This window comes from Acomys russatus, chromosome 19, assembly GCF_903995435.1.
Source record: "Acomys russatus chromosome 19, mAcoRus1.1, whole genome shotgun sequence".
In the NCBI taxonomy this organism is placed as follows: Eukaryota; Metazoa; Chordata; class Mammalia; order Rodentia; family Muridae; genus Acomys; species Acomys russatus.
Genome location: NC_067155.1, coordinates 3,189,581 through 3,216,189, shown reverse-complemented (window position 1 = coordinate 3,216,189; position 26,609 = coordinate 3,189,581). Strand labels below are relative to the sequence as shown.

The 26,609-nt window shown below is 49.9% G+C and overlaps 1 protein-coding gene across 1 annotated transcript in view; it reads left to right on the top strand.

Annotated features, from left to right (window-relative positions):
• Positions 1-5,532: 5,532 nt before the first annotated feature.
• Ankrd27 (ankyrin repeat domain 27) overlaps positions 5,533-26,609 on the top strand; it is a 50,652-nt gene continuing 29,575 nt past the window's right edge. The window contains 11 exon segments of the mRNA XM_051161805.1: positions 5,533-5,687; positions 13,992-14,102; positions 15,506-15,662; positions 16,472-16,626; positions 17,379-17,438; positions 17,524-17,577; positions 17,675-17,740; positions 18,690-18,766; positions 20,382-20,503; positions 21,594-21,672; positions 23,109-23,241. Of these exon segments, the coding sequence (XP_051017762.1) occupies positions 5,568-5,687; positions 13,992-14,102; positions 15,506-15,662; positions 16,472-16,626; positions 17,379-17,438; positions 17,524-17,577; positions 17,675-17,740; positions 18,690-18,766; positions 20,382-20,503; positions 21,594-21,672; positions 23,109-23,241 (1,134 nt within the window). The 5' untranslated portion in view covers positions 5,533-5,567.

The following is a 26,609-nucleotide window of genomic DNA, read 5'->3' as shown; positions in this document are numbered from 1 at the left end:
TGGTAGCCACTCAGGGGCGGCCCATGGGTCTTGATCGGGGGAATAGGTTTCAAGACCGCATGGGTGGGAGGAGGGAGAACCCATCCCTTTGGGAAGCTGTAGGAGGGGGTGGGGGGGGGGAGACGATGAGGCTGCAAAAATGGACCAAGGCCAAACACCAATTCATTCAGCTGGTTGGGGGCAGAGGGGAAGACAGAGAAATACAGCACGGACCTTGCTGTTGGAGAAGTCGCTTGGGTATGGTTCACCAGGGTAGGTGTGTGTGAGATCCGGGAGGCAGAGCTAGGGGAGGGAGTAGCTGTTGGGAAAGCCGCCAGAGTCGGTCTTGAAGTTGGGTGAAGCCTTGACATCTCACCTGAAATCATCTGGCAGCCAGCATTACTCTTGAGAGCAGCAGTAGTCTGCATAGGGCCTGGGGTCAAGGTCATGGCTGGGCCTCCATGTGCCTACCAGACTGTGCTGTCCTCACACCAGGCCGCTGCAGGCTTTTTGTTATCGATCTGTCTGTGTGCCGGTCAATGCTTTTGTGCTCTTAGGACGCTCCTGGTTATTAGTTGCTTGGTGACGTTAGGCTGGTGTCCTGGTCACTTCTTCCTCTCCAAGGGACATGACCAAAGGAATATGGGTAACAGGGCTGGAGAGGAGTCAGCTCAGAGGAATCCGGACTGATGTGTCACGAGGTTGGCCGTCTCTTTGAGAGATACTGAGAAACATGAACTTAGGTGTTCAGGCCCTCCGAGTGCGTGTGTGCGCATCCGCCCGAGATCCTGGCAAGGAGATGGGTGCTTTACCAGTTCCACCTGCAACTCAGGGAGCAGGTGATGGGGCGGCATTCTGGGTAGGGATTGGACCCCTCCGAATGTAACTGCTTCTATGACCTTTTCTCCCTAACCCTGCACATTCCAGTGTCACCCCAGTTTGACCAGCTTTGAGCACCCGGTTTCTCTTAGGCTCCTCCCCTTTTTACCTGCAGGGCTGTTGTCTGGAATTAACCCTTCACCTACCTGGGAGAGACAGCTGTCCTCTCCTTTCCTTCTAGCCTCACAGTGAGCCGAATGCTGCTTTAACGTGGGGGGTGGGGGGATCGGGAGGGGCCGAATGCGGGTGTTAAGGCCGCTTTGCTTTAACGAGGGGCTTTGAGAAAAATAGAGCCCTCGGATCTGTAACTATCACAGGGCCAGAAAGACTAGTGACAAGAAGGCAGAGTACACCCCATACCTCAGTCGTAATTAAAAATAGATACATTGAAACTTTTCTCCCCTTTGAATCACGCACCACTGGAGGGCCTGGCTCTTCACTTGGAAAGTGTGCCTGGCTAGGCTCTTCAGTTACAAACCTCAAAGGGTTCCTGTAGCACCTGGCGGGATCTGCATCTCTGCAAGGTGCAGACTCCCTGAGCTGGATTCTGTGGAGCAGGGCTACACTCTCCCCCTCATCCTCCCCATCCCCCGCCTCACACCCTCCCCACCCCCCACCCCCGGCACCAGATGGTTCCTGACTACCCAGATCCATCTGGGTTGTCTGGGCAGTTTGAAGGCCACAAAACCACACTGCACCCAAGTGCAGTGCATCCTTACTATCTGCCGAAATGATCAGACTGACATGAAGCGCCCTCCTGTCCCCACTTGCATGGCTATGTTCTTCTCGGGGTAGCTAGCCTCAGCGAGCTCACATTCAGGGGTGTTTGGCATTTCCAACTAACACTGCTGATGTCTGTAAGACTTCTATGGACTTATCTTAATTTAAAAAGTGTTTTGTTTTGCTTTGCTTTGCTTTGTTTTTGTGCTGGTTGGCTGTGCTCACAGCCTCCTGAATCCTTAGCATCTCTCTGGTGATTCACGGTGTGCTCTTGGGTCCTCCCCGTTCCCTGCTATTCCTTTCCCTCTCTGGCTGTCTCTCCTAGCTGGGGAGTGACACTTCTGGTGCTTTGCCAGCGTGGTGTGGCCTTCCTCAAGCTTGTTCTTGCCATAACGTACATCCTGTTTCTCAAGTGGCTCTTATCCCAATAGCATCTTCTGTTGTCTGCACTCCGCCCCGAGGAACCAACCATCAGAAACCGGAAAGAGTGCTATGACTCCTTGTGACTCTGTCCCTGCAAAACTGCTTTCTCAGCTTCTGTTGGGGGCTTATAAAAGGATTATCAATGAATCAAATAACCTGAACTGTCACCAAAGGCTCCCTGGGTGACCAAGGAGGGATTATTTTTTACTCATTTCTTTTTATTTCTTTCTTTCTTTTTCTTTTTTTTTTTTTTCTTTTTCTTTTTCTTTTTTTTTTGAGACAGGGTCTCTCTGTCTATCCTTGGCTGTCCTGGAGTCACTTTGTATGTAGACCAGGCTGACCTCAAACTCACAGCAATCCAGCTGTCTCTGCCTCCCAAGTGCTGGGATTAAAGGCGTGTGCCACCACGCCCAGCATTTTAGGCTCTTCTTAAAAGTCCCCTTAGCTCCTCCCCAGTGGGGCCAATAATCAAGTCAGCTCTTGCTGGGCCCAGAGGGTCAGTGTGGGGCCTTGTGGCTGTCCGTCAGGCAGACTTTTCCATCTGGAAGATGGAGTTTGGTCTTGTCCATTTGTGGCTCGTGAAATAACCCTTTCCAGGTGTTATTCTCTCCCTCACTAAAAACATCATTTTAAACATTAGTGTGAGTGTGTGTGTGTAAGTGTGTGTGTCTGTGTGTGAGTATATGTGTGTTAGTGTGTGTGTGTGACTGTGTGTGAGTATATGTGTGTTAGTGCCTGTGTGTGTGTCGTGTGTACGTGTGTGTGTGTGTGTGTGTGTGTCTCTGTGTCTGTGTCTGCGTGTGTTGTAGAAATCAGAGGACAGGAACTGGAGAGTTGGCTCTGTAGTTAGGAGCACTGGGCAGCTCTTACAGAGGACGCCGGTTCGATCCCCAGCACCCACATGGCTGCTCACCACCATCTGTAAGTCCAGTTCCAGGGGGATATGATGCCCTCGTCTGGCCTTCACATGTCCAGGCATGCACATGGTTCACAGACCTACATGTAGGCAAAACACCTGTGCACATAAAATAAATAATAAAAAATAACAACTTAAAAAAGAAATCAGAGGCCTTTAATCCCAGCACTTGGGAGGCAGAGGCAGGCGGATCGCTGTGAGTTCGAGGCCAGCCTGGTCTACAAAGTGAGTCCAGGATGGCCAAGGCTACACAGAGAGACCCTGTCTCAAAAAACCAAAAAAAAAAAAAAAAAAAGAAATCAGAGGAAAGCTTGCAGGCGTCCGTTCTCTCCTTCCGCGCGGGCTCTGGGGATTGAACTCAGGCCCTCAGCGTTGGCAGCAAGCCCCCTCATCCACTGAGCCACTATCTCACTGGCCACATTAATTTGAATTTTAAAATAATGATTATATATTGAAAGTATATTTTGGATAGGTTACAATATCTAAAATGTTAAAAACCAGTTTTAGCTGCTTTCTTTTTTAAATGCACCTACTAGACATTTGTCTTATGTATGTATCGGGAATGGCAGTGCCCACTCAGAGTCCCCGATACTTAGAGAGTTGACTTACAAAGACTACGTGAGCCCAGAGCTTGGAGACCATATGGGTGCCATAAAACTAAAAATACAGCCAACTGGCAAGGTGGTGTAGTCGGTAAACATACCGCTGTCAAGGCTGAGGGCCTGAATTCCACCCCCACGAACTGCCCACGTGTTGGAAGGAGAGAATCAGCAAAGGTGAGTTGCCCTCTGACCCCTACATACACACTGCAGCACAAAACAAAACGTAGAAAATATAATCAGTCAACACAAAACAAACACAACAAAAATCCCTCTATTTGAAAACAACGTAAGAACGCAAAACAAAATACAACTCAGAAAGCAAATACAGTAAGAATGTCTATTTGACCGTATGGTCTGTGTCTATAATTCTATTTTTCGCCTACCTCTTTTTGAGCAGCCCTGGTCTAGACCCTTGAAACCCTAGTAGGGTATGGAAATAATACAGACAGACAGACAGACAGACAAGACACACACACACACAGAGGGACTTGGACTATGTCAAAGGCAGCTTTCCCAACTGGTATGAAAGACAGAGATAATGCTGGGACAATTGGCTTACCATATGGAAAAGTGAAATTAACTGCCGGCTTAGAGCATATATAGAAATAAAATCCAGATGGGTTGGAGACAGAAATGTGAGGAAGTGTAGGGTTGTTTTTTTTTTTAAAGTTAAGTTTGTGGAGTTGGAGGGGACCCGGTTGCAGGTGGCATTTGCTCTGTAACAAAGTCAGAATGGGACAGCGCCCAGCAGCCCCCTTGTTTCTCTGGGTGTCTGTCGGCCTCACCTGGCGTAGCTGTGTGACTGACTGCGTTTGTTCCTGCCTGCCTGTGTTCCTTAGATCACATGGGTACCCCTCTCTCCCCTCCGCGGTTTCCTTCCTTCCTTCCTTTTTCCAAGACAGGGTCTCTCTGTGTAGCCTTGGCTGTCCTCGACTCACTTTTGTAGACCAGGCTGGCCTTGAACTCACAGAGATCCACCTGCCTCTGCTGGGATTAAGGGATTAAAAGCGTGCGCCACCACTGTCCAGCTTGGTGGGTGTCCTTTTCTTTTCTTTCTTTCTTTCTTTCTTTCTTTTCTTTTTTCTTTTTTTTCTTTTTTTTTGGTTTTTTGAGACACGGTTTCTCTGTGTAGCCTTGGCTGTCCTGGACTCCCTTTGTAGACCAGGCTGGCCTCGAACTCACAGCGATCCACTTGCCTCTGCCTCCTGAGTGCTGGGATTAAAGGCGTGTGCCGCTACTCCCGGCCTGGTGTTCTTTCCTTGCTTGGGCTGTTTCCCAGCATGCTGACCTTGGGGTATCTTGAGAATCAAAGTGAAATAAGCAAGCCTTATGCTTAGACATCATGGCCTGTTATGGCAGGCCACGGGGCTGGCTCAGGATGAAAAACCATGGAGAAAGCTGGGTGTAGTGTTACAGACCTACTCCAGTCCCAGAGCTGGGGAGACTGAGGCAGGAGGTTACAGACCTACTACACTCCCAGAGCTGGGGAGACTGAGGCACGAGGGTGCAGACCTACTACACTCCCAGAGCTGGGGAGGCTGAGGCAGGAGGTTGCAGACCTACTACACTCCCAGAGCTGGGGAGACTGAGGCAGGAGGGTGCAGACCTACACTCCCAGAGCTGGGGAGACTGAGGCAGGAGGATCCTGATTTTGAGGTCAGGTTGGACTGTATACATAGTGAGACTCTGCTTTAAAAGTCAACAAAACCCAAGGAGTTGGGCATTTAGGAACTGGAAGGATGCTTGCCTAGCAAGCACAGGCCTTGGGCTCAGTCCTTAGAGCTGTGTGTGTGTGTGTGTGTGTGTGTGTATGCACACATGGGTTTGTGGGAAAAAGCACAAAAGACAAAAAAGCACAACCGGCAGTGCTGGGTGTGGTGGCAAAAGCTTTTAATCCCAACACTTGGGAGACAGGAGCAGGTGGATGGATCTCTTTGAGGCTGAGGTCAGCCTGGTCTACAAAATGAGCTCTGGGTTGGCTTGTGCCCTGGTGAGGCCCTGCCCCCGTTCACAGCTTTTCCCTCCCTCGTTCCAGGAAGCTCTCTTGGATGCCCCCTGAAGACCATATGGCTCTGTATGATGAAGATCTCCTGAGAAACCCTTTCTACCTGGCCCTTCAGAAGTGGCGCCCGGACTTGTGCAGCAAGGTGGCCCAGAACCATGGCGTTGTAAGTCTCCCTCCCCCCCGCACCCTCCTCCTCTCCCCCTCCTCCCCTTCCTCTCCTTCCCCCTCCCCCTTCCCTTCCCCCTCCGGTCCTAAGGCTTGCCCTCAAGTGTGAAGTCAGTTACAAAGCTACCCTGTGCACTCCCCCACCCCCACCCCCAGGGGTGGGTGATGCCATGCGGGACATGTGCATGGGCAGTGAGGGCCCACCTTAAGCTCCTGCCTGGCTGAAGCCTCTAGAAACTGAAGCCTGGTGTCTTAGCGAGGGTTCTCTGTTGCTTTGACGAAACACCGTGACCAGAAAGCAAGTTGGGGAGGAAAGGGTGTACGTGGCTCACTCTTCCCACATCACTGTTCATAGATGAAGGCAGTCAGGGCAGGATCTCAAGCAGGGCAGGAGCCTGGAGGCAGGAGCTGATGCACAGGCCATGGAGGGTGCTGCTGACTGGCTTGCTCCCTGTGGCTTGCTCAGCCTGCTTTCTTAGAGAACCCAGGACCTCCAGTGCATGGATGGCACCGCCCATAGTGGACTGACTGGGCCTCCCCCCCATCAATCATTAATTTAGACAATGCCCCACTGCTGGGTCTTACAGTGGCATTTTCTCAATTGAGGTTCTCTCCTTCCAGATGTCTCTTTCAAGCTGACATAAGACTAGGTAGCACGGGAGCCTGGAAAGATGGCTCAGAGGTTAAGATTGCTTTTCCAGGGGTCATGAGTTCAATTCCCAGCAACCACATGGTGACTTACAACCATCTATAATGTGATCTGATGCCCTCTTCTGGTGTGAAGGTGTACATGCAAGCAGAACACTTGTATATGTAATAGTAATTAATAAATCTTAAAAAAAAAAAAAAAAAAAAAAAAGACTAGGCAGCACAGCTGGGTTGTCATCCTGTTGCCAGATTCTCACCCCTTGTCTGTCATGGGTCATACCTGTGTCCTGGCACTCGACTCGCTCTCTTATTTCCTTGTTGGCCAGGGGTGCTCCCACAAGGCAGGTATCATGGTCCTCCCCAGGTGCTCAGTGGTCCTTAACTGCTCAGCTGAATGCTCTTCCGTGGAATTCACGTGTACTGGCATGGTTAGCTTTCAACGGCAACTTGCAGGGCTTCCTGTTCATTGGTTAAGAGGCCTTACTGCTTTCTGCCCTCAGCACCAACTTAATAATTGATTAAAAATACCTCATCTTGCCGGGCGTGGTGGCGCACACCTTTAATCCTGGCACTGGGGAGGCAGAGGCAGGCGGATTGCTGTGAGTTCGAGGCCAGTCTGGTCTACAAAGCAAGTCCAGGACAGCCAAGACTACACAGAGAGACCCTGTCTTGAAAAAAAAAAAAAAAAAAGTCATCTTGTCACAATCTACAATCACCTGAGAAGAAAGTCTCAATTGAGGAATTACCTAGACCAGGCTGGCCTGTGGCAGTTTCCGGGGGTAGAGGGAGGGGCTTGTTTGATTGTTTATTGATTCAGGAAGCACAGCCCTGTCTTCAGTCTTTAATACAGTTTCATGAGCCCTGAGCTGTGGAAGAGAGACTTCTCAGTGTCGGTGTCGCAGATCTTCCCAGTACTTGGGTTGGGAGCTTTTGTTACTTTTTCTTGACATCATAGCAAAATGCTTAACAAGTAAACCACCCGGTAGGGGAAGAGTTAATTTTTGACTAGTAGTCCTAGAGGTTTCTGTCCTTATCCTGACTGTTGACTCTGGGTCTGTGGTGGTGGGAGTGTGTGGTACCCAAGCGTGCCACCAGTGACCTGCTCTGATCAGTCAGGCCCAACCTTCTAAGCGTCCAGGCCCTCCTCCTCCAAGGGGCCACCGCCTGGGGACCTAGCCTCTAACGTGTGGGCGGGGCAGGGGTGGGGAGATTTCCTTCTTCACACTAGTGGTTGACCTGGCTAGCATCTCTGTCCGTTGTGAAGGGAAGTCTAGGCAGGAAGCAGAGTGCTACTTTCTGGCCTCTCTGTGGCTTGATTAGTTGCTTTCTTATATAGCCCGGGTGACCTGCTGAGGGTGGCCCCGCCCACAGTGGGCTGGGCCCTCCCATGTCAATCATTGATGAGGAAAATGCCTCATAGGCCATTCTGATGGAAACCTCTTTCACTTGAGGTTCCTTCTTTTCAGATAACTCTAGCCTGTATCCTCAAGTTGACAAAAACCCAACCAGGACAATGGGCTTCCTCTCCCTTTCCTTTTTTTTTTTTTTTTTTTTTTTTTGCCGCCCCCCCCCCCCCAGTGTCAAGGAGGAAAATCAGGATTTTTGTACATACTAGGCAAATGTTCTACCACTGAGCCACATGCGGTACCCCACCCCCGCCCCTCACTGGGGGATTCTAGGCAGGTGCTCTACCACTGAACAACCCCGGTATCTTGTGCGTATGAGAAAGGCACATGTATCTGTGCATGTGGAGGTCATAGGACAACCTCAGGTGTCGTTTCTCAGACATATACTTTTTTTTTTTTTTTCTGGTACAAGGTCTCTCATTGGTCTACACAGCTGGGCTGGCTAGCCTGCCACCCCAGGGCTCTCTGCCTCCCGAGTGCTGGGACTAAAGGTGTGCGCCACTACACCCTGCTGTTGTTTGTTTGTTTGTTTTTAATTTTCATTTTAAGTCGAGTGTGTAAGCACGTTGGTGTTGTGCTTGGCTCGGCTTGGGAAGTCGCTGTTCCTCTCTCACCTAACGCTGCCCTTTCACTTCTCCTCCTGTGGTGAATGCTCAGGTCAGGCCGCCTGGCTTCGAACCCAAGGAGAAGTTTGGTTAGCTCAGATCAACCTCTGGTTGTGGGTGCCTTTTCCAGAAAAAACAAAACAACAAAAAAAAAAAACAAAAACAGAAGTAGCCTGTACCTCATTTCTGCCCGTGGGAGCCTGCTTTTCTTGAAGCTGGCTCTCCATTTTATAGTTAACTATTTTTCTTCATTATGTTTTAACCAGAGATTTTTTTAATTTAATTTTGATTTTGGAAGCCATAGAATTCAGTATGTATGTATTGTATGTGTGTATGTACGTATGTATAAAATAGGAGCAGAGTATGACAAAACAGGCCAGTAACCCAAACATGTGATAGGCAGGCTGAGGCTAAACAGTGAGTCTGCGACTTGTCTCATAAAGCCCAATAAATAAGTAAATAAACAAATAAGGGGCTGGAGAGAGGGCTCGGTGGTGAGGACCCAGACTTGATATTGAGATCTTAGATGTGTACCAGCATGTCCAGCCCCATTTTTTTTGAAATAGAACTCCACTCTAGCCCTTCCTGATAGCCAGATTGCAGTGGTCAACCATGAACAAATGACTCTCCCAGCATGCTCAGGGTGGGGCCGGAGCTGGGTGGCCCGCTCTGGCCTGCTGTGGTTCATGGCATGGGCAAGTGGGCCCCAGCTGTCCACTGTGCTATACGACCCACGTGTCTGTTAGTGAGTGAAGCCGTAGAATATCCCAGTTGCTTCTAGAAGGTTCCTCATCCTTCCTGTCACTTCTGAGGGAGCAACATGGTATCAGGAATTAGCACTTTGTTTCTGACCTGGGAGCTGGCCACAGGGGCCAGGAATTAACCAGCCTAGAATCTGAGCCCTCTATCGGGATAGCATTAGCTTTTCTTGTTGCTGTGACAAAGGCACCTCTGAGAGAAGTGACCTGAGGTGCAAAGGTTTGTTTGGGCTCACAGTTTCACACTGTGCAAAAGGCATGGTGCTGGTCAGGATGGCTGGAGTGTTTGGCGGAGACATCTCCGTATCACATGTCATGGAGGCCCAGGAAGCAGAGGGCAGAACCAGAGCTGAGTGGAAACAGCTAAGACCTTCCCAGGCCCCTCCTGCGAGGCCTTCCTTCTGCTGGCCCGGCTCCACCTCCAAAAGGCTCCACAGGCTTCTAGAAAACAGTGCAAGCCCAGGACAAAGTATTTTAAGATGTGAGCTATGGGAGAGATTTCAGATTCAAACCATAACCATGGGACTTCTAAGAAAGATATAAACTCACCACTTTAAAAGTTGTCTCGGGCCGGGTGGTGGTGGCGCATGCCTTTAATCCCAGCACTCAGGAGGCAGAGGCAGGCAGATCGCTGTGAGTTCAAGGCCAGCCTGCTCTACAAAGCGAGTCTAGAACAGCCAAGGCTATACAGTGAAACCCTGTCTCGAAAAATAAAAAGTAAAAAAAAATTGTTTCAGGATTGGAGAGATGGCTCTGGCTGATCTCACAGAGGACCCAGGTTTGATGGCTCACAACAGCCTGTAGCTCCATTTCCAGTGGGTCTGACGCCCCATTCTGGCTGCTGTGAGCAGGGTATGCGTGCAGTGCAGAGGCATACACATATGCAAAGCACTCATACCTATAAAGTAAAATGATGGAATAATAAATGTGTGTCTGTACTATCAGCCGTCCCTCCCACGCCTCCCTACTGCCACGCTGGTGTGACTTCCTCTCAGCTGGTCTGCGGTGGCATGGGTGTGGCAGCCGAGGGGGTGGGGGTGGGGAACCTGACCGATCCCTGGAGTGGGTCTTCAGTTCCCGGGAGGGCTCGTCTTCCAGTCCCCTGGTCGCGCCATGGACATCTGCTCTCCCACACTCTCTCCTCTTCCAGTCACTGCGACCTGTGACACCCACACTGTTCTAATAGCCACCTCTGTGCTTATTATCCAGGCTGATAATGCACCTGGGGCTTGCGCAGGCCCGTCTGCTGGCACGCTTGTCCATGGGCTGCTGTTTCCTGACTTCGAAGGAGACAGCAACCCCCGCCCCGCCCCCACCCATGCCTCATTCGCATTCATCTGGATGAGTAAAATGAATTTAATTCATTCAGGGCTATTTACAGAGCTGCGGGGCACTTCCGATGGCTGCATTGTCTTAAGTCAACAACCCACCACTTTTATTAGATTCCTATTTTTTAAAAAAAGTTACTTATTTTATGTATGAGTGCTCTACCTGCGTGTACACCTGCTTGCCAGAAGAGGGCATCAGATCCCATTACAGATGGTTCTGGGCCACCATGTGGTCGCTGGGAATCGAACTCGGGACCTCTGGACGTGCAGAGAGTGCTCTTAACCACCGAGCCATCTCTGCAGCCCCCCTAGATTCCTACTTTATAATGTGACTATAAGCATAGCGGAACAGATGCAGGCTTAGGTTCGGGTAATATCTCGCGTCAAAGCAGCACACGTGCCTGTAGGCTGCAACAGCACAGGCTTGGGAATAGTCGCCTGATTATCATCACTGAGTCTGTTGGATTCAGCGAACGCTGCCCTGCTGTGGGAAGGCCGGTTGTCTCAGGCCACTTCGGTGTGTAGAGCAGCCAGGTGGTGGCTTACTGCGTGATGGGGTCACTCTCACTAGGAGGTGGAAGGCTGGCTCCAGGTTCCCAGTGTCAGAAAAAGCAAAAGAAGGCAGGTAGGCACCAGGATCTGGAGTTCCAGGATGGCCTGGGCTACGTAGCGAGACCTTGTCTCAAACAAAACAAAACACAACAATAACAAACAAACCCGGAGGCTTGGGGGTGTCTATAGAGCAGTGGTGTCAGGCTTTGGGTAGCAGGGGGTCCTCTCCCTTGGAGTGGGAAGGGGTTAGCCTCCTTTCCGGGTCTGTCAGGAAACCAGGGAAGGGCAAGTATCTGAAATTGGAGGGTCCCCTGTTCAGTCAACGAACGTATGTCACTTACTGTACCCCACACGCTTGGCCATGTGAATCCAGCGCAGTGAGTGGTAGGCACAGGAAGGCGGGCCCCACCAAGCGAACAGGATGGAGTTTCTCAGAACAGGCAGAAGTTCCTGGTCCCGCGGAGGCCAGGTGAAGGCTTGGGGCAGGACTGTTCGTGCATGGATGGTGCTATCCAAAGGCTCTGAGTCTGACATGGAAACCTCCAGGGCTCCTGCTCTGGTCCTCTTCAGCCTGTACTGAGTATGAGCTGTAGACCTTATGTAGTTGTGAGGCCCCATGGAGCAGGGAATTGTTTCCCATGTCGAGGCTGATACCCAGAGGTGCTCCTTTATTTATTTTTAAATAATAATAATAATAATTTTATTTAATATTAATAATAATATAATAAACATTATATTACATATAATTAATGTATTAATATGCACCAACAACATATTATTTTATGATAAATAATAGTAAACAAAAATTATCCATTTAATATGAAATAAAATTATTATATTATTATTTGGGTTTTTTTCAACACAGGGTTTCTCTGTGTAGCCTTGGCTGTCCTGTACTCCCTTTGCAGCCCAGGCTGGCCTCAAACTCACAGGGATCTGCCTGCCTCTGCCTCCCAAGTGCTAGGATTAAAGGCATGTGCCACCGCACCCGACTTCTTTTTATTTTTTTAATTAAGATTTCAGACCTGAGGGGCCTGGAGAGATGGCTCAGCAGTTAAGAGCACTTGAGGCTCAATCATGAAGTCCAGAGTTCGGATCCCAGCACCCATCCATGTCAGCCGCCTCACAAATGCTTTTCAAACTACAGCCTTCAAGGAATTGGACAACCTCTTATAGCCTCAGTGGGCACCCAAGCACACGTGCAAAATAAATAAAGTTAAATCAAATAAACAAATATGTAAAATTATATATATATATATATATATATATATTTTTTTTTTTTTTTTTTTTTGAGACAATATCTCAGGTTGCCCTCCAATTACTGAAGGTGACTTTGTACTAATTGACCTCCTACCTGGACTGGGCTTACAGCTATATGCCACTGTGTCAATTTTTAAATTCAGTGCTGGGGACTCGCAGAGGATTTAGCAAAAGCTATAGAATAGAATTTAAGCACACAAAATGAAAGCTTTGTTCTTCCAGAATATAAACCGTGAAGCATGAATACCAGCAGTTAAACGTTTGGGTTGGAGGAGGCGCCCATTGGTTAAGAGGGTCTGGGTCTAGTTCCCAGAACACAGATGGATCCGTGATGGTCTGTAACGCCATCCCAGGGGCCTTGTGGGCACTGCGTGCATGCAATTCATAGATATGCATTCAGGCAATACTCTCGCACACATAAAAAATTTTTAAAAATCCTTTTTAAATAATGATTTTAAAAAGAAAAGAGAAAAACTGAGAGATAATTAGACAAATTGGAGCGGGCATTTGGGCATAATAATGCATCGTGGCTGTGCTTTTTATTTTAATTTTATTTTGCAAAAGTTATGTATAAATACACATGTCTGTGCGCTGGTTTGTGAGTGTGCATGCAGTGCCCCCCAGAGGCCATAAGAGGGCGCTGGGTCCACATGAGCTAGAGTGGCAGGTGGTTGTGAGCTGACCGACTGACATGGGTGTTGGGAATTGAACCCAGGCCATTTGCTAGAGCAGTGTGTGTTCTTAACCACTGAGCCGTCTTCCAGCCCCATGTTCTGTTTGTTAAAAGAAGCCTTCTTGTCCAGAAATACATTCCTAAAATATATATACAGATGAGTCACCTCTCTATCTTATGTAATTTTCTGAGTTTTGCTTCAAAAATAACCTAGGGATTGGTATAGATAGAGATGCCACATTCCTGGCCACTGAATTCCTAATTTATTATTATTATTATTATTATTATTATTTTTTTTTTTTTTTTTTTTTTTTTTTTTTTTTTTGGTTTTTTGAGACAGGGTTTCTCTGTGTAGCCTTGGCTGTCCTGGATTCACTTTGTAGACTGGGCTGGCCCCGAACTCAGCGATCCTCCTGCCTCTGCCTCCCTAGTGTTGGGATTAAAGGTGTGCGCCACCATGCCTGGCATGTGAATTCTTAATTTTTGAAGCTGGATAAAGGACATGTGGGGATCTCTATATTGTTTTATAGTCTACGTTTACACAGTAGAAATTAGACAAGTTGAGCCTGGCGCTGTGGCTCACGCCTTTAAATTTCGGCTCTGGGTGGCAGAGGCAGGTGGATCTCAGTAAGTTCGAGGCTAGCCTGATCTACAGAGTGAATTCTAGGGCAGCCAGGGCTACGTAACAGAGAGACCGTGTTTCACAAGAATATTTAATAAAAGAAGGAAATTAAACAAGTCTGGGCTTGTGAGGTGGCTCAGAGAGTAAAAGCAGTCGCTGCCAATCATAACGAGCCACGCCTCCAGCCTTCATAACGAGCCACGCCTCCAGCCTTCATAACGAGCCACGCCTCCAGCCTTCATAACGAGCCACGCCTCCAGCCTTCATAACGAGCCACGCCTCCAGCCTTCATAACGAGCCACGCCTCCAGCCTTAACCAGCGCAGTTTCCAAGTGACACTACAGTTCCCCAGTGTGACAGATTCCAGCTGAGGCTCCTTGGAGACATCCCAACTGAACTGCAGATGTCAAAGGGTACTCTGTGGAGCGCTAACCTCGCCTCTTTTTCCAGGTCTTAGTACCCTGCAGAGGAAGTCTGCCCAGCAGTGTGCAGGCCTCCTGCCAATTTGAGTCCTACATTTTGGTACCCACGGAAGGACACTTTCAGACCTTAAATGGAAAGGTATTCTTTTCTACTCTGCCTCAGGGTTGATGGGGGGCAGGGGGGGTAGGGCAGACCAAGGGCAGGCTGAACCTGTTTCTCAGCTGTTATGTACATGCTGATTTTCACATGTACATAACAGATTTGGAAAGGGTTATGGGACCCCTGCCTTTGTTAGGGAGCCTTTGAGACAGCGGGCCATGGTAACTGTCACTAGAACAAAGTCTCTGCTGTGCGAGGTGAACTCACTATGTAGGCCACGCTGGCCTAAACTCGCAGACATCGGCCTGCCCTTGCCTCCCGAGTGCTGGGGTTAAAGGTGTGCAAACACCGCGCCTAGCCCGTATTTATTTATTTTTGAGATAGAGTTTTGCCGTATTTCCCAGGCTGGCTTGGAATGCATGATCCCCCTGCCTCAGCCTCTCCCAAGTGTTGAAATTGCGGGCATGAACCACCATGCCCAGCCATGTGTATGCTTTGTTTGTTTGTTTGTTTGTTGTTTTTCAAGCCAGGGTTTCTTTGTGTAGCCTTGGCTGTCCTAGACTCCATTTGTAGACCAGGCTGGCCTCGAACTCACAGCGATCCACCTGCCTCTGCCTCCCGAGTGCTGGGATTAAAGGCGTGCAAGTTTGTGTGGGGTTTTTTGGGTTTTGTTTTTGTTTGTTTTTGAGACAGGGTTTCTCTGTGTAGCCTTCGCTGATGTGGACTCTCTTTGTAGAGCAGGCTGCCCTCGAACTCACAGAGATCCACCTGCCTCTGCCTCCTGAGGGCTGAGATTAAAGGCGTGGGCCACCCCCCCAGCCCCTCTCAAGATTGTTTTTTTTATTTTATTATTTTTTATATTTTATTTAATTTTAATTTATGTCCATTGGTGTGGGAGTGTCAGATCTTGAAGTTACAGACAGTTGTGACCTGCCATGTGGATGCTGGGAATTGAACCCGGGCCCTTTGGAAGAGTCGGCAATGCTCTTAACCACTGAGCCATCTCTCCAGCCCTCAAGATTGTTTTTTTGATGGCAGCAGATAGGATATAAGAGGTGGACATTTCATTTGCCCTCAGCTGGCCACACCCCCCCAAGTGATGCACGGCCAGGGGTCCAGGCCACCCTAACTACTCTTGTCACTGGGCTTGATCTACAGTTTGAACCCAGGGCCTGCGCATCTGGAGCGTGTAGGTACTGTGGTGGATCTGAGAGGGTGAGCGTCATCACTGAGCTTGCCCAGGTTGTCACCCCGTGTGGCTCATGGGACCTGGCGCATAGCGATCACAGCATTTCTCTGTTCCGCTTCCTAGGCACGTGTCCAGCTAACCCACACTCGGTGGAGTGGCACGCCCTGCCTAAGCACCTTCCTGGAGGAGGCTTGCAAGGGGTTCTGGGTGGCTGCCACCCCAGGCTGGTCCAGTGATGTGTTCTTGCTTTTAGGATGTCCTCGTTGAAGGGAACAGGATTAAGCTAGGGGCCGGGTTTGCCTGCCTTCTCTCTGTGCCTGTTCTCTTTGAAGAGACTTTCTACAACGAAAACGAAGAGAGCTTCAGCATCCTTTGCATCGCGCATCCTCTAGAGAAGAGAGACACTTCAGGTACCCAGGGAGAAAAGCTGTTTTCTCCCGACAAGGAAAATGCGCGTGCGCACCTCCTTGCGGCCCCCCCCCCCCCCCCCCCCCCGCTCGGCTGTTAAATGCTTGAATGCCACACACACAAAATATCCAAGAGCCCACTAGAGAGCTCCCTAACTTTATAAAAAAGTCCCCTCTGGGACTTGATCTAAGTCTTCCCTTGGTAAGGTGTGGACTAGGGCTCCCGTGGCTGATAGGACTCAAGGCGGTGTGGTCCGTTCACAAGAGGCTTCACCACTCCGATCCTCCCCGCCCCCCCATGACAAAGGGTTGTCCCTGGTACCATGCAGAGCTGCAAACCTGGCTTTGTGTCAACCAGTTGCAGGCCCTGTGTCAAATGCACCGCGAAGCCGAATTTTCCAGAACCGGCTTCATCTCATTCCTATGGGTCGTACCTAGGGTCACTCATAATTTTTTTTTTTTTAAAGATTGATTGATTATGTACACAGTGCTCTTCCTGCTTGCACCCCTGCCTGCCAGAAGAGGGCGCCACGTCTCATTATAGATGGTTGTGAGCCACCATGTGGTTGCTTGGAATTGAACTCAGGACCTTCAGAAGAGCAGTCAGTGCTCTTCACCACTGAGCCATCTCTCCAGCCCTTGGGCCGTATCTTTGGAACAAGGAGACTGCCTTCCCTTCTTCCCTGATCCGTGCCATCCTTTCTCGGAAGCTAGGGCTCGACTCTTCTGGAACAGGGGAAAGGGGCACACCCCGCCATCAGTTAGGAGACCATGCCAACTGTAGCCAGCCTGACCCTCAGTCTCTTTTTCAGAAGAACCTTCAGCACCCTCGGATCCCTTTTCCCTGAAAACCATTGAAGACGTGAGGGAATTTTTGGGAAGACACTCGGAGAGGTTTGACAAGAACATCGCGTCTTTCCACCGGACGTTCAGAGAATGCGAAAGAAAGAGCCTCCGTCACCACATAGTTAGTAGCCGCGTCCTGTTCCACCTGGCTGGCGGCTCTCTGTCTCACTCAAGAGCCGTGCGTTAGTCTGTCTGCTCCGGAACGCCACTGGCTGGAAATTTTGTTAAAACAGTTTCTACCGGGGGGGGGGGGGGGGGGGGTTGGGGGGTGGAGGGGTGGCTCAGAGGTTAAGAGCACTGGCTGCTCTTCCAGAGGTCCCGAGTTCAATTCCCAGCACCCACATGGTGGCTCACAACTATCTATAATGAGATCTGGTGCCCTCTTCTGGCCTGCAGGTGTACATGCAGGCGGAACTCTATACATAATATATAAATCTTTAAAAACGTTTCTACTGTACAAGTAGCGTACGGCCCTTCAGGAAGTAAGAAAATCTTTGAAAATCTAAAAATGAGTATCATAAAGACACTAAAACCCCTGCCGTCTATGTTAGCCCCAAGAAGTTGAGGCCAGGTGCAGTGGCGTACACCTTTAATCCCAGCACTCGGGAGGCAGAGGCAGGTGAGTCACTGTGAGTTCGAGGGCAGCCTGGTCTACAAAGTGAGTCTAGGACAGCCAAGGCTACACAGAGAAACCCTGTCTCAAAAAACAAAAACAAAACAAAACAAAAAAAAAATCAAAAAAATCAAAAACCAAAAAAAATTAAAGATGAGTTGAAGCTTGCTCGTCTCCTAGAGCCCGTCTCCTTTGGGTGTTTTTCACACTCAGCTTCTTGTGGTAAGAAGGGTCTCTTCTCTGTCTTCTGTGTCGCACAGGACTCCGTAAATGCCCTCCACACCAAATGCCTGCAGCAGCTTCTCCGAGACTCTCACTTGGTAAGCGGAGGTCTAAACAGAACAACAGCAGTTTGCAATGTGCGCAGATCCCAACTCTCAACCAGCCTTTCTCTTGCCTTTCTAGAAGGTTCTTGCCAGGCAGGAGGCCCAGATGAACCTGATGAAGCAGGCAGTAGAGGTAAGGAGAGAGGGGAGGGTGGTGGCTGGGAGGCTTTGTGTCCCCCCCACCCCCACCCCCGACACACGCCCCAAGCCTGCCTCTGCCCACTCCACAGATGTACGTCCATCACGATATTTACGACCTCATCTTTAAATACGTGGGGACCATGGAGGCCAGCGAGGTAGGTTTGCAACCTTTGTTCTCCACAATGAAAGCCTTAACCTAAGGGACTTGAAGCTTCGGGGCTGGAGAGCTGGTGCAGCCGTTAAGAGTGTACATCGCGCCGTGCTGAATCCTTCGGATGCCCGTGCAGCCCATGACTTCCGGCTGGATTGCTCCTTTCCAGGCCAGCCTGGGCTACGTAACAAGGCGGGGGGGGGGGGGGTGAGGGAGAGAGAGGAGGCCAGGAGGAAAGGGGGCGGGGTAAGGGACTAGAAGATGTCTCCCCACACAAAGTACCACTAGCCCTAAAAATGATCTCTGGCGGCCTGGTGCGGTAGCGCACGCCTTTAATCCCAGCACTCGGGAAGCAGAGGCAGGCGGATCGCTGTGAGTTTGAGGCCAGCCTGGTCTACAAATGGAGTCCAGGACAGCCAAGGCTACACAGAGAAACCGTGTTTCTGGGGGAAAAAAAGTGTACACTGCTTTTGCAGGGGACCAGAGTTTGGTTCCTAGCACACAGGAAGGGCGGCTGAAGGGCGGCTCACAGCCTCCCATAACTTCAGGTTTAGGAGACCTAGCACCTCCTGCTGGACTCTGTGGATACCTGCAGTCACATGCACAGACATAGGACACACGCACAGACACACACAGGAATTAACAGTAAGTTTTAATGTCTTTAATCCCAGCTCTCATGCAGATGCCTTTGAGTTCCAGGACAGCCATGCCTACAAAGAGAATCCCTGTCTCAAAACCAACCAAACAAAACTCTTTGTTTTTTTCGAGACAAGGTTTCTCTGTTTAGTCCTGGCTGTGCTTGGCTCACGCTGTAGACCAGGCTGGCCTCGAACTAACGGAGATCCGCCTGCCTCTGCCTCCCAGAGTGCTGGGATTACTGGAGTACGCCACTGAGCCCGGCTACAAACAAAAATCTTAAAAGAAATCTGAAGCCTGTTCAAATCTGTTGCCAGGATGCCGCCTTTAACAAAATCACCAGAAGCCTTCAAGATCTTCAGCAGCGAGACATTGGCGTGAAACCGGAGTTCAGGTAACAGCTCCCACAGCTTCACAAGGTCAGCATGTCTGCGGCTGGGAAGCTACTGACTCCCGTCAGCCACATGGGCGGGACCGAGTCAGCAGTGGGCGTGGCCACGGATTTGATGTGGCTACAACTAAGGAGTTGTGCGCCTGCTCCCAACTACTGACAGATGGCCGACGTTGGCCCATGACTGCCTTGTAGCTGTGTTTGTGGGCCAGGTTGGGAGCTAAGGGGAGCAGGGTTTAGTATAACTGGTCTCCAGGCGGGCGTGTGAGTCACTCAGCTGGGCCCCATATGAGAGAGATCGCCCTCCCCAGCCAGCCTCAGAGAACCCAGCTCAGGGGCTCTCACTAGCCAGCTAAGTTCCATTAGGATAAAAAATGTCTGAAGTGTTGGTCTGTGCTCCTCTCCTCGCTCGGAATATATCCATCTTGGGCTTCTCTTAAAAATGTAAGTTACGGGCTGCAGAGATGGCTCAGAGGTTAAGAGCACTGACTGCTCTTCCAGAGGTCCTGAGTTCAATTCCCAGCAGCCACAGGGTGGCTCACAACCATCTATAATGAGATCTGATGCCCTCTTCTGGCCTGCAGGTGTAAATGCAGGCAGAGCATTGCATCCATAATATTAAATAAATAAATCTTTTTTTTAAATGTAAGTTGTTATTTTTTTGTTGCCATTTAAAGTTTTTTCCTTCATTTTAATTTTATTTTAATGCATATGAGTGTTCTGCCTGCATGTCTGTGCACACATGTGTTCGGTACCCTCAGAGGCCAGGAGAAGACATCAGAATTCCTGGGATTAGAATTACAGTTACAGCCAGCCATGAGCTGCTGTGTGGGTGCTGGGAATCAAACCTGGGTCCTCTGCACAAGCAGTCAGTGCTTAACCGCCGAGCCACCTCTCCAGCCCCATGCTGTTTTAAAATTGTTCTTATTATTTGACTTGTGTGTGTATGTGTCTCTCTGTGTGGGTACGTGCATGCGAATGCAGGTGCCCTCGGAGGCCAGAGGGGTTGGATCTGCCTGGAGCCGGAGTCACAGGCAGTCATAAGCAGATGCTGGGATTCGAACTCCAGTCATCTGCAAGAACTATACAGGCTCTTAACCACTGAGCCATCTCTCCAGCCCATGGTTTTTTGAGATAACAGCTCCTTATGTAATCCAGGTGCCCTTAAACTCACTTAGTAGCCCAGGCTGACTTTGAAATTGTAAACTTTATGCATCCCCTACCCAAGTGCTAGGCTCATGGGCCTGCACCACTAGGTTAGGATTCTGGATTTTTTATATTTTTGAATTACCAGTGAAGCTCTGTTGTCCACAAACCTGAGTAGACTGCCACCGACCTGTGTCAAAGCACTTCTCGATCTATTTTTTCTGGTCATCCTTTGAGTCTGTGAGAAATGTCTAAGCAGGGATATGACCAGGACGAGAACAGTAGGGCCCTCCTCCGTGGCCTGGCCCTCCTCCGTGGCCTGGCCCTCCTCTGTGGCCTGGCCCTCCTCCGTGGCCTGGCCCTCCTCTGTGGTCTGGCCCTCCTCCGTGGTCTGGCCCTCCTCTGTGGCCTGGCCCTCCTCTGTGGCCTGGCCTTCCATCGTGGCCTGAAGTTTCCATTTTCTAAATTCCAGCTTTAACATCCCTCGTGCAAAGAGAGAACTGGGACAGCTGAACAAGTGTGCATCCCCACAGCAGAAGCTGCTGTGTCTGCGGAAAGTGGTACAGATCATGACACAGTCCCCCAGCCGGAGAGGTCAGTGCTGGCAAGGGGCTCCCCGGGGGGGGCCTGTAGGGGGTCGGGGCCTTCAGCTCACCTAGCCTGTGGGGTGGGTATTTGGAGGTCCAGCTGACAGTTAAGCTATCTCACCTCATTTTGGATATAGAAAGGGGTAAAAAAAAATCCAAGGTAAAACGTAAAGTAGGAGTTGGGGGTTTGTCACCTAGTGATGAGGCTTTTGTGGGGCATGCATGAACCCCTTCACTCAAGTTTCTATCCCCAACAGCGCTAGAGAGGAAAGTTAAGATAAAGAAAGTAAAGGAAAGCTTACATATAGTTGAACAGTCCCCAAAGGCTCCTGCGTGGGACAAGCAAGCAAATGGTGAGGGTGGGGGTGGGTGCGACCCAGGGCTGTGGTGATGGGTCTGTGAACTGTCTCCAGAAGTCCAGTCTCTGAAGGGGCAGAGTAGCAGAGGTGGCCGGGACATCTGTGGTCTGTTCTTTCTGTGCTGTTTGATTTTACTTATTTACTTAGTTAGGTTTCATTGTTGATGTTTAGAGACAGAGTCGCATGTAGCCCAGGCTGGCCACAGCTTGCCCCTTGCTGGGGCTACAGGTGTGTGCTATCTCACCTAGCTTTTTCTTTCTTTCTTTTTTTTTTTTTTTGAGACAGGGTTTCTCTGTGTAGCCTTGGCTGTCCTAGACATATTTTGTAGACCAGGCTACCTCAAACTCACAGCGATCCACCTGCCTCTGCTTCCTGAGTTCTGGGATTTCTTTTTGTTTCTTTCTTCCTTTTTTTATTTTTTATTTTTTTTTTTCTTTGTATTTTTAAGACAGGCGCTCACTGTGAGGTCCTGGCTGGTCTTGAACTCAGGGTCCCCCCTGCCTTGAACTCCCAAAAGCTAGGATGACAGGCGTGTGGCACTTCACCCAGCGAACCGTACATTCTTTTATCTCCTTCGCTCTGACACCTGTTCAGAACACTGGCAAGGAAACTGTGGGGTTTCCTGCCTGGAGTGTGGCTTTTCTGCAGTGCGGCTTTGGTCTTGGTTGGCGGAGGAGAGTCTGTGCGTCCCTCCTTCTGCCTGCGTCTCACGGAGGCTGTGGCCCTGTGTGTTTGCAGTGACCGTGGAGACCATGTGTGCTGACGATCTTCTTCCTGTCCTCCTGTACCTGCTTGTGAAAACCGAGATCCCAAACTGGTAACGTTTTTGTTGTTAAAATACTCTTTACTAATTTAAGCTCTTTTGTTTGTTTGTGTTTTTTGTTTTTGTTTTGTTTTGTTTTTTTTAAGACAGGGTTTCTCTGTGTAGCCTTGGCTATCCTGGAATCACTTTGTAGACGAGGCTGGCCTCGAACTCACAGCGATCCACCTGCCTCTGCCTCCCGAGCGCTGGGATTACAGATGTGTGCCACTGCGCCCGGCTTGTTTAGGCTTTTTTGAGACGGTCTCTCCTATAGCCCAGGCTAGCCTCCGGCTCTGGCTCTCCCACCTCAGCTCTGAGCTCTGGGATTGCAGGAATGATCCACGCTGTCCAGCATAAAACACTCTAAAATACGGCTGCTCTGTGGGTTCTGAATTTTGGGGGTGACTCCAGCAGAGCTACCTTTAGTGATGTACCTCTCAAGAGCAGTGCTGCCTCCCCCCTCTGACCTTTAGCGGTGGCTGTCAGGAGACAAAGGGAGAAACTGAGGCCTGGAGAGCTCCTGTGTCAATTTAGGAAGTATGTAGCTAGTCCATTGCTGAACAGAAAGCAGACACCAGCTCCCCCCCCCACCCCCCCCCACCCCCACCCCCGCCACAGGAAACCACACTTCACAAAATGAGCCTTCAAGCCAAGTATGGCAGCTCACCCTTTAATCCCAGCACTCAGGTGGCTAAGGCAGGTGGATCTCTGAGAGTTCGAGACCAGCCTGGTCTACATAGCAAATTCCAGGGCAGCCAGGGCTACGTAGTGAAAAATGTCTGCAAAACACCAAACCAAAAGCCCCAATAACCAACTTTTGTAGTTACCGTTCTATTGCTGCGAAGAGACACTATCAGTAAGAAAACTTATAAAAGAAACATTTGAGTGGGGGGCGTATGTACAGTTGCAGAAGGTTAGTCCATGACGATCTTGGCAGGGAGCATATAGCGAGAGGCTGGCAGGCAAGGCAGTAGCTGAGAGCTCACATGGTATGTAAGCTGCAGGCAGAGAGGGGAGGGAAGGGATGGCTGGAGGGAGGGAGAGAGGGAGGGAGGGAGGGAGGAGAGAAGAGGAGAGGAGGAACTCTTGGTCCAGGTTTGAAACCTCAAAGCCCACCCCCAAGGACACACCTTCCCCCAAAGAGGCCACACCCAACCCAACGAGGCCACACCTCCCAATCCCTCTCAAACAGTTCCGCTAACTGGGGGGCCAGGCATCCAAGCACGTGAGCATGGGGGCCATTCTCCACCTTTGTAATAGCCAGCCTTTCTTGTCCTAACTGTATATGCATTTGCAGTGAGATGCAGGGGGAAGCAGCCCTTATACCTGATCCCCACCACTAGGGAATAGACTTGAGCTCTTTAACCAGCCAACCAAGTCAGCAGTGCTTTAAAAGTGTCCGTTATCCAATGGGAAAAAAAAAAACCAACCCTTTTTCTTCTTTTGGTTAGGATGGCAAATTTGAGTTACATCAAAAACTTTAGATTTAGCAGCTCGGCCAAGGATGAGCTGGGATACTGCCTGACCTCCATCGAGGCTGCGATCGAATACATCCGTCAAGGAAATCTCTCCACGAAGGCGCCCGTAAGTTCTCCCTGCTGAGCCACCCTTCTGCTGTGGCCGCCGGGGGTGGGGGTGGGGCCCAGTAGAGAGTTGGGGTGAAGGGATGGGTGTTCTTTGGTGGTCTCCCAGGACTGGAGCCTCAGCTTTCTTAGCCGTTACAAAGCTTGAGAGCTCCCCGAGAAACTGAACATTAAGCCCCTAATTGGTTGTGAAAAGCTGGTGTGTTACCAACGGGATTTACACTCATCTTCCGGAGCGCCCCCGCGCGCATGCGCGTGGGGAAAGGAAGCCGGATGCGGCACATCTGGGCGTGGCGAGGGGGATGGGCAAGAGATGATGATTGATGTGTGCGGTTTGAGGATTCAGTGACCTTATTGTCTTTTCCTTGGTTGGTTGGTGGGCTTCGGTGAGAGGGTGGTTCTGTTTCTATGTAAATGGCGGAGAGTCGCGAGATTTCACCCTTGGGCCGTCTTACTACATGGTGAGTGATTAAGTGGTAAAAACTCAGCAGTACTCAGAAAAATCTCCAAGCCGGAAGAGTGAGCATGGCTGTAATCCCAGTACTTAGGAAGCTGAGGCAGGAGACTTGCTGTGAGCTTGAGGCTGACCAGATCACATGGTAAATTCCATATAAGCCTGGGGTTTACTGGGAGGCACTATGTTGGAAGACAGAGGAGAAAGAAAAAGAAAGTAAATGCAAATAAGACAGGAGAACGGGTCTGAGTTCAGCCTGGGCTACAGGTAGTAAGTAAGACCTGTATATAAATAACACACAGCAAGCTGGGCGTGATGGCACACACCTTTAATCCCAGCACGGTTGTTTGTTTTTGTTTTTGAGACAAGGCTTCTCTGTGTAGCTTTGGTTGTCCTGCACCCCCTTTGTAGACCAGGCTGGCCTCGAAATCATAGAGATTTGCCTGCCTCTGCCTCCAAGAGTGCTGGGCTTACAGGCGTGTGCTACCTACCACCCCTGATTTAATCCCAGCACTCGGGAGGCAGAGGCAGGCGGATCTCTGTGAGTTCATGACCAGCCTGGGTTACAAAGCGAGTTCCAGGACAGCCTGGGCTACAAAGTGAGTTCTAGGACAGCCAAGGCTACACACAGAGAAACTGTCTCAAAACAAACAAACAAACAAACAAACAACAGCAACAACAGAACCCCCACCCCATCCCTGGTATGTTGAGCAAGTCAGGCCTAACAGGTGCTTTGAATCTTTCTTTACCTTGCTTAGCCTGTTGACCAAGCCGGGACTGTGGTGTCCTTGTCTCTGGTGACACCACATGGGATTTTGTCCGTAATGAGAGACTCTGCTTTTGCTGTGGACTGGCCTTTTTTTAGTTCGGGAGTTTGAGCAGCAATGCGTGAGGCCAGCAGTTAATGTGGTGGTGCCTTTTCCCCAGCAAGAGAGCCCATGTGTATCTCCCGGCTGCAAGCGAGCCGTCCGCGTTATCGGTCAGTTGATCGGTTTTCACTATCAGCTCTGTGTAATGCGCTTTCACAGAAATTTCCTCTCCAGAGCAGCCTGAACCATGAGCTAGCCACAGGTATCCTTAGGGTATTCATAAATGGAGACTTCAGCTTTCAAAAAAATTTTTTTCATACTTCATTTAAAAAGTTTTATGATGGTGCACACCTTTAATCCCAGCACTTGGGAGGCAGAATCGCTGTGAGTTCAAGGCCAGCCTGGTCTACAGAGCGAGTTCCAGGACAGCCAAGGCTACACAGAGAGACCCTGTCTCTTAGAAAGAAAACAAAAAAAAATTTATGTGCATGTGTGCCATGTGCATGTGTGTCTGTGTCTGTGTGCTATGTGCATGTGTGCTATGTGCATGTGTGCCATGTGCATGTGCATGTGTGTCTGTGTATGTGTGCCATGTGCATGTGTGCTATGTGCGTGTGTGCTATGTGCGTGTGTGCTATGTGTATTTGTGTCTGTGCATGTGTGTCTGTGTATGTGTCTCTGTGCATGTGTGCTATGTGTGTGCAGGTTCCTGAAGAGGCTGTTGGTTCCCCAGGCACTGCAGTTAGAGGCAGTTGTGACCTGAAGTGGGTACTGGGAACTGAACTCAGGTGCTCTGAAAGACCAGGAAGTGCTCTTAAGCATTGAGCCATCTCTCCAGCCATATATAGATATAGATATAGATTTGTGTGTATATATGTGTGTGTGTGTGTGTGTGTGTATACATATATATATACACATTGTGTATATGTGTGTATATATGTAAATGTATATATATGTGTATACACATATACAGACACATATTATACACACACACACACACACACACACACACACACACACACACACACACACACACAATTTCCCTGCCTTGTCTTTACACACTCCTAGTCTGCTTTGCTTTCTCATTTGCTTCTTGGTTTTGGAGAGGTGACGCTGGGGTAGATCTTGTGCCCTTAAGTATGCTATACTCTTCTGCGCTACATCCTGAGCCCTCGGTGCTGGAGGTGAGATCTCTGCTTCGGCTGCTGACCTTGAGCTCCCAGCCCTGCTGCTGAGCTGGCAGCGTGCACCACCATGCCAGGCTCCGAGTTCTTACAGCATCTGCTCATTTCCCATGATCCTCTGGCTTGTACGGCTGCTCCGAGCACTTGTTCCTCCCAGCAGCTTTAGTCCTGGGAGCTCCACCTCTCATCATTGACACATGACATGATGTCACGCCTGATATCAATAGGCATCCTGGACTTGAGAAAAAGAGCCCCGACTGACCTGTTGTATGGCGCCTTTGATGTTTCTCTGGCCCTAAGCAGCTCAGCTGTCAATCACCGTACAAGCAGATTGCTGGAGCGTTGTACAGCGTAAGGCAGCTGGGAACAGAAACGGCTCCTTCTGAGGTGCTGGCAGCGTTTGTATGCCACGTTAGTTAGCCCTCACAGGAAGTAGGTAGAGATGAGGGACGATGCTTGATAGAGGGCCCCGGAAATGATCCCTGACAAGGCACTGGTGGCTTCATCCACAGCCTGGTCAGAACTTAGAGACGTGTAAAGAAAACAGTCTTAACAGTCTTCTATCGTGTTGGCAGGGGCCTGTGAATTTCCAGCATCACCTGTCTGGAAAAAGACAGGTTTCTTTACCTCCCACCCGGACTCTTTGTAAAGAAGTTAATGTGTCATTGTACCACTTGGGTTCCAGGGACCCAAGTGAGCATGGAAGCATTGTGGTAAAAATGAGTCTGTAAAACAGGCACAAGACAGGGAGCGTGGCTCAGTGGTAGAGCCCCTGCCTAGAATCCCCCAGTGAGGGGCTGGAGCGTGGCTCAGTGGTAGAGCCCCTGCCTAGAATCCCCCAGTGAGGGGCTGGGGTGTGGCTCAGTGGTAGAGCACCTGCCTAGAATCCCCCAGTGAGGGGCTGGGGTGTGGCTCAGTGGTA